The following is a 13,235-nucleotide window of genomic DNA, read 5'->3' as shown; positions in this document are numbered from 1 at the left end:
TTTATGAGGGGCGGGGTTTAGCTGGAGGCAAAAGATCTTCAAAAGATCGGTTTGCATGTTTCAATGGACTGTTTTCACAAGAATGGAAGAAGAAAACGCATATGTTAGAGAATATACTAATACACTGACTCCCCGAGACTCTGACTGATGGGACTATATTCACCGACCCCAACACTCTCACTCACTGGATGGACGATTTGACTAAAGGAGGACACAGAAGGAACGAAGTCTAGTCTGTCTTTATCAAGTGAAGAGTCTCCAACAAAGATATTGCAAGAAGTAAGTGGAACCAATGTGGAGGGTAAAGTAGTAAATGCAACTTCAACTTGGGTACCCCTGAAACATGCAACTAACATTGCTCAACGCAGCTGATTGACTGATTGAATGATTAACTTAATGTAATTTCAGTCATAATTTATTCTAACCCATAACATTATCCAGGCTGAAACTGATGATGCATGACATGTTAATCTGACCTGATATCAAGTGTGCACATTGCTGATTGTCTCACTCTAATCCTTTCTTTTAGCCAAACCAAAGTTGTCTACGACTGGCAGTGGCTGGTATGTGATAAAACATCAAGTTAGTGTTTTTAAATTTTCAGTTTTGGCTCCAAATATACAGCAAGACAACGTTTTTCCCGGTTGACAGTGACAGTGTTTGCCTCCAGCTAACACCGAGACGTCACAGTGACGTAGGCCATGAAGGTGTCTGTAGGACATCAGAATTATAAGGTCCACCAATGGTGTCCTGTGCTTTTCACGGATGAGAGATGGTTCACCCTGAGCACATATGACAGATGTGAAAGGGCTTGGAGAAACCATGGAGTATGATATGCTGCCTGTAAGATCACTCATCATGACCGATTTGGTGATGGGTCAGTGTGGTCTGGGGAGATATATCTGCAGAGAGACGTACAGAGAGATGTACAGACCTCCACAGGCTAGACAACAGCCACTGTCAGACCCTACACTTTGTTTGTAGTGTAGTGTTCCTTAGTGTTCCTTTAATTTTCTTGAGCAGTGCATAACAAATTGTTTGCCGCTGTTTACTAAATGTTGGTAAGATTACTCACTTTAAAATCAATCCCCTCCAACAAGACCACCTGCACGAGGAGATGCATTATAACCAGGAAGGGCACCTGCACCAGGGGGCCCACATCCTCCAAGATAACCAATCCCCTCTTCTACACCATGAGCCCAAGTCCAAGGCCTCATTACGAGTATCAGAGAGAACGTGGGAGTCCCGTCGGATCAAAGAGGAGATGCAGGGGATTCTTTCCCCAACACCTCTGGAGCTCCACAAAGTGAGTTCAGCCTCTCCTGGTTCTGATATGACGTAGTTTCTGTCCTGGGTTAAGACCGACCTTGACAAGGTACAGTAACAGCTTAACTTTAGAACTGGGACTGATTCCTTGCTGAGAAACACAAATTCATCAATTTATGCTGGGAATACATCATGATAATTGATGAAGATGAAAAAAAATGAAAAATAATGATGTGTGCTTTTGACATTAGATGATTTCATAATCCAGGTCATCCAGTTTACAGTTAAGAGCCTTAGTTCGGCTTAAAAAACAGTTTGGGAAATGCGCATACTGTATTTTCTTTCTTACTGTGCTATAGTTTATTTAATCCATACATAAATAGAAATGCCAAAATTTAATTTTTGCGGTTTGGTGATGTTGTTCTTGACATATCCATCCACCCATTCCTGGCAACGTGACAGTGCTCACAAAACTTTTGGAAGGTGGCTTATGGCCAGGAATAAGCACATTTCATAATACATCAAACAAAACCTGTTAGGTTCAGCTAGCTTACCTCCAGCTCTGTACTGTCCAGCTGCTCAAGTCCTTCTGCCCACCACAGTACCCATTGAATGACTATCAACACAAAAACATGTTCACTTGTCTAAGTTATGTTGTGTGGGTGTCTTGTATTTTAAGTGTTCATACACAGGAAAAACATCATTGTTACTAATAAGTTCAAGGTTGGCCCAAAAAAGTCCCAGTGAGCTAGTGTGCACAATGTTTTTGGCTCAAGCTTGAAAAGTCTGAAGAAATAACTTGGACTTTAAGAAGACATTGCTACGGTTTTACATTGCATTATGTAGAATCTACAATACAGTTTTCCAGCCCCCTTAGGCAACTGTTGGGCTGGCAGCTCCATGTCTTCATGCTTCTGTGCAGCAGTCTATTCAGGGTTGTCAAACCCAGAGCCAAAACAAGAGATGCATTTGTTTGCCACAGGGAGAAAATACATTAAAGCAAACTAAATCCTTAGTGGTTTTACCAATAGGCTCATTGGCTAACATCCAGAATGTTGCAGCCTTAAACTGCTTCTCAATGAAAGATCGTACATTATTCATACATCACCATAGTACCTTTTGATTTTTTGCTAACCCACAGTTATTATGAAAACAGCTGGCATCCATTACCATGTGTAAAGACCTCTGTGTTGTATTTTTCCTGTAATCATATATTGAGAGTAGGCCTTTTGTTATCAGCAGCCGTTTTGGACTTATTCGACATTCAGTTATCTGTCAGTAACCAAGTAAGTAACCAATATGGATGCACAGTATGTAAAACAGAATACATACCAATCCTCTGTATTTGTAGGAGGATTGTATGTACAGTAACTGCACAATCGGCTCTTGGTATGAAGTCAAATAATGGTAAAAACTAACAATGATTTAAACAACAGAACAACAGAATGGTTTAATGTTACAATACACCTGTATCAACACTTGTATTTTTGTGGGGTTAGCAGTCTTTTTACATATTTCTGTGTGTTACACCTAGCAATTTAATTACTTGGCTACCCATTTATCCCACTAAAGTTCTGATTTTAGACATTTACTGTGTTTCCTGTTTCCTACTAAAGGTGCAACCAATAGCTAACGATGCCAAAGCAAATCTTTACTCTTTACATTACCATTCCCCAGATCAGTTTGACATGAACACAGCAGTTTAGTTTTTCTGAAGACTGAGACTACTAAACAGCAGATGGCCATTAACTACTTTTCGAGTTATGTAAGTGAATTTTTAGATAGGAATCATTTTGTCCCTTGTCTGGCTGCTTTGCAGACAATCTTTGTTGACTTTTTTGACAAAACACTTACTCAAGTAATTATTTCCCATAGGCTACACTTGATTTTGTGTATTTAAGGATTAAACTTAACTTCAGTTTTACCAGAAACTCGACATCCTTGTGTGCCTTCTCAAGGTAACAGTGATAAAGGACCCAGAGAGCGATGACTTTGGTTTCAGCGTGTCAGACGGCTTCTTAGAGAAAGGCGTTTACGTCAACATGATCAGACCTGATGGCCCAGCAGACCGATCCGGGCTCAGGCCCTATGACAGGATCCTGCAGGTGAGAAAGAAGGGAGTCAGTGTACTTGTTAGAAGTTGTTATTAATGACACCGATATTGTAAAAACAGCACGAACTAAATGAGGACTGCTTCAGAGCACATGCTAATGGGTATTGTGGCACCACTACTTTCCAGTGCATATGGAGTTTGTAAGCAGTTTATTTGTGTGCTTATAAACCACATAGCATAGAATTTAATTTTCGGATTTTGCAGCGTCATAAAGTTGATTTACTTTTAGCAGGATAGATCATATGTTAGTTATACGCGAATCCAAGAGTATTTACCAGAGCCAGGCTAATGACCAGTCAGATCACCACCACACATTGCCACATGAAATAATACAATGATAATCACTCTCTTACAAATATTCCTGAAACAACTCTTATCCTTAGCTTTACTCTTTTAACTGGACATTATTATTATTATTATTATATTGTTTTTTATTTTCTTTTAGAGTTTTTACATATTAATGAGTTAGTTAGCTTAATATATCTTACATTGCCCAGTGTAGTACCACTTTTCTGGTCACTTTTAATAAAGAAATCTTCCTCAGTCTCACAAAGGCACTCATGTCAGGAAAGGCTAACCTTAAGTCAACAGAGCCAGTTGATAACCAGCTTTGTGATACCAGTTATCCGGTTGGTTGATATCAGGCTCAGAGAAACCAGATAACCCCAGGAGGGCTAAACTATTGTTGATTCACTTCACCTGTACAAACTCTTACAACAACCTTGGGATTTTTCCAACTTATCTGACTCATTTTAAATTCAAGTCATAGTATTGCCACAAAAATAAGATCTAAGGTGTATTTGATAATTGTCAGTTAGTCTTAAACAGCTGGTTTATGTTATTGTTTTTCATTGTCGTGTCTCCATCTTTGTCCAGGTGAACCACGTACGGACAAGGGACTTTGACTGCTGCCTGGCAGTGCCTCTTATCACAGAGGCTGGAGACAGACTAGAGCTGGTCATCAGCCGCAACCCGCTGGCCAACGAAGATCCAGAAGACAACAACAATACTCTAGACCACCCACTAGACCTGTAACACACACAAACACAAAAATAGATTTTCCTCTAGACATATACACTCACACACACACACACGCATACACTACGCTACACTCAGACAGTTCTTCACAACTGATGTAGAAGTGTAAACCTTTACCTACCAGAGCTGGCCAAAATGCACACAGACACACTCCACCGGCTTGCAATAATTCTACTCAAACACAAAGACTCATACTATAAACACACATCCTGACATTTGCATGCTCACACAGTCACATCATCCCATTCATTCTGGGTTGAACTGTTACCATACCATATTATTCTCTACATAAGCACTACCACAGTGCAGGGAAAAAGGCTCTCCTGACAACTGGTTTGGTGCCCTCACTGTGTTATTTAAAGTGCCACTTTAACTAACCCTGACTCTAAAGAGTTTGTTTTAAAACAAATAAATAAAAACCTGTCATACGGGTGGGATAATATCACCTGATTTTAATATCAGTCCATAGGCTCACATGAATCAACAATGCTGGTGGTACCAGAGGGATCTGCCTTATTATAAGATATCGAAGTGATATTCAGAAATTACAAGTAAAACCGCCTTGCTGTTTGCAGATTTTATTTTGTTTTATGTAAGGCTATGTCTCAAAAGGAGTTTCAACCACGCCGTACAGATGTAGCCATTGTAGAAGTCCGTAATGCTGCTAATAGTTAGCTCAAATAATGCTGCTCCCTTGAAATTACCTAGAGTTATCTTCTGCTATGGTCATGTTTAGCTCTTTTGTCAGCTCATTTTGGAAGACAGATGGAGAGACAAGGAGATCACAACTGCCAAACTGTTCTTATTTATTTATTTTTTTTGTTGTTGTTTCTTACAATCATCAAATGGAAGACAAATGATTTCCAAGCCTTCTGGAAGGAAACTCATGCTCCATCCCAAATGTGCAGTCGTGCATGTGGAGATGCCTTGCGGGGGAAAAAACTGTGTTGCCAACAGAAGAACATCTACCCACTATTTTTAGAAATGTTTGATCATTATTGTTTTTGTGCCAAACATTGATGAAACATTGCCAAATCACACTACAGGTTGTCTGAGAGCACTGGATTCATCCCATTGCCTTTTACTGCCTACATATGAATTCAAAGAGCAGTAGTTACTTTAAATACTTTTTAAATAGAGACCATGATTAGGTATGCTATTGAAGGTGCTGTGCACTGTATTGAAACGTATGACTGTGCATATGTTATTTTAGACATTTAATTGGGTTTTGAGGTCTGAAGTCCAGTGGAGGTAAAATTGACCAATGAGAACATAGTTATACAGTATGGTTAAATTCTGCAGTAAATGTGTAAAATGGGTTCCCTTTTAATTCTCTCTTGCATACATCTCAGTTAACCTTGACAGACAAAATCGCTGATGGTTCAAATCTAAAGAAATAGGTTACACTGAAGACTACTGTCCCTCCTTTGCTGCACAATGATTATGAGCAAAATGTATGGCGTCATCAGCAAACAGAGGGAATTCACCAGAATGCCACTGAATAAGTCTCTCTCACACACGCTTACCATTTTTGAAACAGGACTAGCATGCACAGTGGAAGGACATGCAATCATAACATTTGTATCATTATCTGCCTTCGCATTTGTTTATGTGTCTGTCTGGAAGTGTGCATATACAGTATCTGCTGTACAGACTTGATTGGACCAACTAAAATACGCATAGCGAACTTTATATTTTTACTTTATTTTGTAGGGCTGCTTTAGGGGAAAGTCTAATTTGTAGAAATTTGTAGAGTGGAATGGAGTTCTTGTGCGTCTTGTATGATGTCCTCAGTATTGTGTATCATACCAAAGTTTGAAGGTTTTGGCCACCACTTTTGCTAATTTCAGCTTTGTTTCTTATAAACCATGTGTCATGGCTTGATACTTACACTAAACTATTAATAGCCCTCTGTAGCCTTTACTAATGCAAATCAGAGTTGTAGTAAATTCAATTAAACATCATTTTTTATGTTACAATTGCCCCTGCGCTATTTACCTAGGGTTGTACCTTTGACATTTTTTGCCGTATAACCTGATATCTTCTGACAGTTTTGCTGTTTGCTGCTTTTAAATTGAGGTGTTTTCATGAACATCCGTGTCAGTAAAAACTATATAAAACTGGGAAAGCTCATCAGCTTTGCAGCTCTATGGAATATTGCATTGCAATAGCACATACCCAAAGAAATCATATAATTTAACTTACAGTTGCACAACATATTACTCTCTGTTTTAGTTTGGTACATTCCCTCTGCTTGCTTCACCTCCTGTTTTTCATGATTTTCCCCAATTAATGGCAAAATCCTCTCTGCTCCAATTATCTGTGGATTAACTGAAATGAGACTGGCAGTCGCGCCACTGCTGCTACACTTGTGAGAGAATGAGTGTGTGTGTTCACATTCTTGTACAGTAGTCCTTCTAAGGACCAGTTTTGATAAGAGGATTTATGTGCAAAGTGATGACATTTGGGCCAGTCCTCACCTCTCTACAGGGATGTCAGGGGTTAGGGTTAACATTGTGTTTTAATGTAAAGGGTACAATTAAGTTGTGGTTAGCGTTAGGGTTAGGGTAAATGTCAGAGTTAGGCACTTAGTTGAGGTGGTTAGGGTAATGGACTAGCGAATGCGTTATGTCAGTGAACCCACAAAGATAGCCATACAAGCGTGTGTGGTTTTCAATATTCATCTATCATACTGTGCAAAGTAAACACTGCTGTAATCTGAGAATGATTTCATTGTGTTATTGTTATCATGAACGGTGCCGTTAAAAAAGTTGAATCAATGTTTGTCCTTCAAAATAGCACCAAGTCTGTGTAAGTTATCTTACACACCTTTTTTCAAGGCACTTCGGAGATGGTTCTAAATATCCTGAAAAGGCTGTGCATTCTCCTGTGCATTTAGGCTGACCTTTTAGTCTTTCTTTTCATGTAACCAACTCCATCTTTGACTCTCCATCACCGAGCATCAGAATTACATGCAGACAATCATTCCAGCATTACTCTCCTGCCCTTCTACAAACAAACCGATTTCTGTTAAAGCACACCAGGTTCTGCGGTTTTAGGAATAGGTGAGTCACTTGGCTTTGTTTCGATGTCTGTGAAAGGCATTTTATCCAAAGACCAATTCTGACCACTATTCTTCTAGCTGTAAATGACTCTACCGGAATCCCCCTAGCTTCTGCCAGTTGTGAGTGGATGGCGCTGCGGGACGTTTTCCAATTTCAAAGGGAAGTCAGCTTCATGTGACTTTGGTCTGCGTCACTCAGTTTCCTTGATGGACTACTGTTTTTCTTGTCCCCATTCTTACCCATTTCTTTGTGCCTTTGCAGCACATCTGTACATAGCTGTCTGCCATGAAACTCATGCTTGAGAAGGATCTCGCTGATGCTGGATGACCATTGTTAAGGCTTGTTGACCAACATTTTAAGAATACTGTTACAGGACAAAAAAAACAGGATAATCGAGAACCTAAAACAGTGCTTTACAGCGAGAACCTTATGTGGTGATTGAATTCAAACAGGAAACATGTCAGCATTACGCTTTTCTACCTTAGGTGTACTGAAAGTGTTTTACAGGATGTCTCATTCACGCACCAATGGCAGAAGCTATCGAAGCAATTTTGTCTTGCCCAAGGATGGTTTGGTATGAGTTAGCCAGAGATTGTATTGATAATCCTGCGATCAGTAGACATCTCACTTTACCACCTGGCCTAAAGCTGCCAGCTTGTAGAGAATAACAATGAAACTTAACTTTTAGCTCAAACTGTAAAGCTATACCGAGAAAAACAAATTGTAAGCCGAGCTTGCTGAAATGTTGGCAAAGATGGGGTTTGGAAAAAATCTAAAGTGCCTACAACTTTTGCACAGCAGTGTATGTACACACAATAGAGTGTCCAAAAGTGTGTGGGAGAGACAATACATAAAACACGGTAATAATACATGTGAGAATATTTGAGCGAAAGGGAGAGTACAGAGTAGTCTTTGTCCTCTGAAGGATTGGAAAACTGACAGAAACAATCACAACCTCTGTTCTCTCTTTTTCCTCGCGTTGTTACATAATACAGTTAGAATCCAGCTGCCCCCTTAGAGAACACCCATGTGTATGAGAGAAAGAGAAAATGTATGTGACTCTGCATACATTTGTGTGTCTGTGTGCTGAGGTTCGTGTGTGCACTACATACATATATGTTTTACTCATTTTGAGCAAACTCCATATGAGCTTTTTTTGCAAATGTGTGCGAGACAGCGTGGACTAGGTGGTGTACATTTCATTGTATAGTGGTGATGTCTCTCATGGCTGTGGGCCGTTCACTCCATCGAAACCTAATATCAGACAGAAAACACCACAAATCTCAAGCACATATGAAAAAAAAAGGGACATTTCTTTTTCTCTGAGCAGAACGAGAAGCACACTGTTGAATACCATGCACTGTAAGTATTTTCATGTACAATGAAACAAACTTGTTTGAGTGATTTTTACGCAATAAGTGGCCAAAAAAAGACAAAAAAAATATCTTTTGTAAATCGACAAAAAAATGAAAATGCTAAGGAAAGCCTTCCAAATTGTTCTGTTGGTTTTTATGTATGTATGTGTGTATGTGTGTGTGGTCATTCATACTCCCTATGCATTTTTGGGTCAAAGGTCCGTTTAAAGCCCAATCCAGAACCGTAACAAAAGTCCCTTACTTGAGTGAAATTCTGAAAATGAATCCATTTAACCCCTCTACAAAATGTAATTACAGCACTTTTATAGCTGATTGGCCGATAATATAAAAGTGCTAAAAATAATATATTACATTAACAATGTAAGATTGATGTTCCTGTTCCTGTTCCTGTTCTACTGTGTATTCAGTTTTTGGGAGACACTCTTTGCAATGTCACTCTAAAAATTTCATGACAGTGTGCAGTGTTTTATTACGCACGCCGGTTAGTCATTACCCCCTAAACCCTATTAGATGATGTTGTTACAGCATCAGTTATTGCATAATGTAACATTTATTACATCATCAGCTGCAGTTAAGGCGCTTTGCCATGAATATCATTCCTGCCTGAAAAACTAAATATATTTTCTAAGAGGCTGCACCAGGATGCTATTTTGCATCCCTTCATGAGTGGGGAAAAAGGCAGGCAGGGGAAATTACATCAACTGCCTCCTTCCTTGCTCTTAATGTCAGCTTCTGCGGCGGGTCATTACTGAGCGTTTCTATAACAAGTTCCTGTTGGGGATGAAGCACGTGTTGGCATTCCTCTTGCATGAGTTGTTATTTTGCAATGTAAGCCAGTATTTTTTTTTATTACTCCAAACTCCACTTTGGAGACACATGAAAAAGACAGATGACTGTTTCCATTTAGCCACACCTTTCGGTTAGTCTAAATGAAGCTTTCAGTTGTGTTTTGATGTTTTGGGGTTTGTTTTTCCTCCCTGCTGTGGCTAAATTGGAAAGTCTCAGCTGCTAGACACCAACAAAAGCTCATTGTATTGCAAGTGCTTAAGGTAGCAGAATGCAGAATTTATATCTTCTGTATTTGCCTGCATCTGATGGTGTTGAATGTTTGCCCAAAAACCACATCATCTGGTTCAGGATGCCTCCCGGAAAACTATAGCAATTAAATTGGGTTACCTAAATATTACTTTAGTGTCTTCCATGAACAATGTCTTTAGAACTTAAACCATTATGCTTGCAGTCTAAATTGTGTACACAGTGTTGCTGTGTGTAAACCCCTGAGGATAGCAATGGGGGGATAATAGGAAATGGTGAGGCTGTTGGGAATTAAGTAGACACCATTTCTCAAACAGGTCAAACTAGTCCTTGTGGGGTTTTAAATTCCACAAAAGAGAGCTGTTTATTGAGAGTAATGCTGGCTTCCTTTACCTTGCACGACAAAAGTTCAAATGAACTTCCTCTTCTAAGGGTATTCTGAGCTCACAAACTCGTTTGCTGAGGTTTTCAAAAATGCTGGAGGTGAATGGTATGTTGACATATCCTGATTTAGTCCCTCCGTCATATGTTTAAGGAAATGTGTGTAAAGAAACGTTGATTCCCAATTCAAGGGAACTTTTCTTGTAAACACAGTAAAGCTGACGCCATTTGAAGGCGGCAAAAGTATCTGTTCAGATAAAAAATAGCATTGGGAATGCACGAGAAAAGCTAGGCCTATAGTCACCTAGCCAAACGATTAAGCTAGCACATAAAACATCTGCCCTTTAAGCAAAAAAATAATTATCAGCTTACAATATGCTTAGTGCAAGAAAACTAGCAATAAGCGGGTTTACCACCCAATATTAGTATCTGGTCATTTAACTGCTGGTAGATTTGCATTAAGCAAATAATTTGGAGTAAGCTAACCAACTGTTAGCTAACCAATGAGCTTGTTACTCCATACCAGTTAAACATCAGCTTTCTGGATGGATAAGGTATTCCTATCATTTTCTTTTAGTGAAAACTGTGCTTCACATTTCTAAACTAGCAAAACTCACTGTCTCCAGTCTTTGGTTCATATTTCAGATCAGTCCGTGAGAACTTTCTGCATAAAGCCAGAAACATTTTCCTTTCCTGTGTTTACTTTGAGATTCATTTCAAACCCCGTTACGAGTCTGGATTGGGCTTTGAATAATGTAAGCGTTGATATTGTGTATTTTTTTCCAAACTGTGTAAAGTTCTATTCTATGTAATATAGTATTTTTCTATGACGACAATATTACTCTTCCAGAATATGGGAAGAAAATACAAAACAGTTATATAAAAAGGAAAATAAAATGTATAACTTTGTTGGTGTTGTCATTTGATTTTTTTTTTCTATGAAACAAAGAGTGTACTGCTATACTTCTCTTTTTGAGAAGAGAAAAGATTCAAAGCAAGGAAAAAATAAAATGTCTAATTTTATGTTGGGCGAGAGGATTGTCGTTATTTTGGCTTTAGTGATGCACACTGCACTTCCACCATATACAACTATCCCAGAAGTATATGGACCGCACATTAAGTTCATAAGCTCATTACTATAGTCCACAGGAAAAAAACAAAGTTGACTATAAATTAATCAGTCACTGAAAAAAAACAAGAAAAAAAAACAAAACAGAAATAGCCACATGGTTATTATTAAAGTGACGATCTACACTTTTGCTAACATCTGCCAGAATGTGGGCCTCAAAAAATGCTTTCTCTGTAATCAAAATATAACATACCTGACAAATATGAGCACATTTGTTTTAAAACACACACACACACACACACTTCTACAGCTCTTATCTTGCTCTTCTATAGCGTCATGGGTTTGGATTGCACGGCTGATAAAACTATAGTTGGCAGGGAAAGTGAAAAACAGACCGTGCCAATCCTAGGTTCTGGGTGGCCCCAGGCAAAGACGTGCGGGTGCCATCGCCCCAGTCCAACCTAGCAGAATTTGTCATTGTCGAGCCTTTTTGGGTTTAACTAGATTTATGGTTGTCAAAAACCAAGCCAAACGCTAACCATGTTGGGATCCACTTTGCTATTCTTTTCAAAGAACAAACAGTCCATTTACAAAAACTGCTGCTAAAACTGAGCTGACCAGCAGCTATCAGGGGAAATATTAATTTTATGCCTCCACTTTCCTCAGAGCAACCGCAAAACTGGCAAAGACGAGTGAAGTCGGCTCGGATCTGCAAGAAACTTGACCTTCCATCCTCCACAATTGGATAAATCGAAAAAAATAATAATAATAATAAAGGCGTTCTGACAGACAGTAGAAACCATACAAGCACACACAGAAAGACCAGCAGCCAACTGCAACACGAGACAAAAACACTGACGAGAGAGAGACTTCCCGCCAGCTCACGTCACAGACCATTTGAAACATCAACAAGTAGATCCTTCATAAGCTCAAACAATTTAATTTGCAAAAGCACGTGCACGGAGAGATTTTAGCTTTCGGAGATGTGTGTTATTTCTAGGGTTATCCTGTGGAAAACCGAGTCATTCTCTGCCAAGGAGTTGTTAAGCCAAATATTTTTCCTCAGTGAGAATGATTGTGCCTTTTTCTTTTTTCTTTAAAACGAAAAAGGCCTCTGTAACCTTTATCGGTCGCTACTTGCAAGCACAAAGTTCGTGAGCATCTATAAGATTCTCTTTGCTCCACATGTTGCGGTGAAACAAGCTGCATTTGTGTATAGAAACTGTATGTATCTAGCAGTCAAAGTGTGTTGTGTTTTTATCTGTTTATATGTTTAAATGTAAGCTGTACTCTAGCTTGTTTACTGTAAATGGGGTTTCCTATCCTGAGTGCAAACTGTGTGTACATGTGATTTCCCCCCCTGCTCTGCTAAATAACATGAATTACTTTATGTGTGTGTGTGTGTACTGTACATTCTGCTTCTGCTGACTTAATTGTTCCCAAGCGTCCACTGTTATGCAACAGGCCCGACACGCACAACTGCCACATTAAAATGCACACACGTGAAAGCACATACAGGCACGGAGGAAACGCATGCAGAAAGTTTAACACGCGGCGCACGCGGCGCACGCCTCACACAAGCACAGCCGAGCCAACGGTTGTACTAACATGCACACAAACAAGCCAAACTTGGCACACGCAGTTCCGTCTGATGTTTTGCTGATGTGACTGAAGATTTTCCACAGCAGTGGGAGAAGACGCGGAAAGCTGAAGACGTCCCAGAAGACAACAAGAGCGGACTGCGGGTGAAAAAGTACCAGAACAGAGCGAGAAAAGAGGTCATCACATAAACATGCTCGTCCACGTTTCGGAGGGAAATGCTCGTAGCTGCAGGCCGATCTTTAAATGGTCGCTATGGTTACCGGTACTGCAGATGCAAGATGATCATCAAT

At 39.5% G+C, this 13,235-nt stretch overlaps 1 protein-coding gene across 6 annotated transcripts in view; it reads left to right on the top strand.

Moving 5' to 3' along the window:
• grip2b (glutamate receptor interacting protein 2b) overlaps window positions 1–11,297 on the top strand; it is a 240,363-nt gene extending 229,066 nt beyond the window's left edge. For all 6 annotated transcript variants that reach the window (XM_047582875.1, XM_047582877.1, XM_047582881.1 and 3 more), the window contains 3 exons: window positions 1,101–1,306; window positions 3,225–3,371; window positions 4,256–11,297. In XM_047582875.1, coding sequence (XP_047438831.1) covers window positions 1,101–1,306; window positions 3,225–3,371; window positions 4,256–4,414 — 512 coding nt within the window. In that variant the 3' untranslated portion in view covers window positions 4,415–11,297. The remainder of the gene's footprint in view (window positions 1–1,100; window positions 1,307–3,224; window positions 3,372–4,255) is intronic.
• The last annotated feature ends 1,938 nt before the right edge of the window (window positions 11,298–13,235 follow it).

The sequence above is a fragment of the Mugil cephalus genome, chromosome 4, assembly GCF_022458985.1.
Source record: "Mugil cephalus isolate CIBA_MC_2020 chromosome 4, CIBA_Mcephalus_1.1, whole genome shotgun sequence".
Lineage (NCBI taxonomy): Eukaryota > Metazoa > Chordata > Actinopteri > Mugiliformes > Mugilidae > Mugil > Mugil cephalus.
Note: the sequence above shows the minus strand (reverse complement) of the source record. Positions and strands in the feature narration are given on the sequence as shown.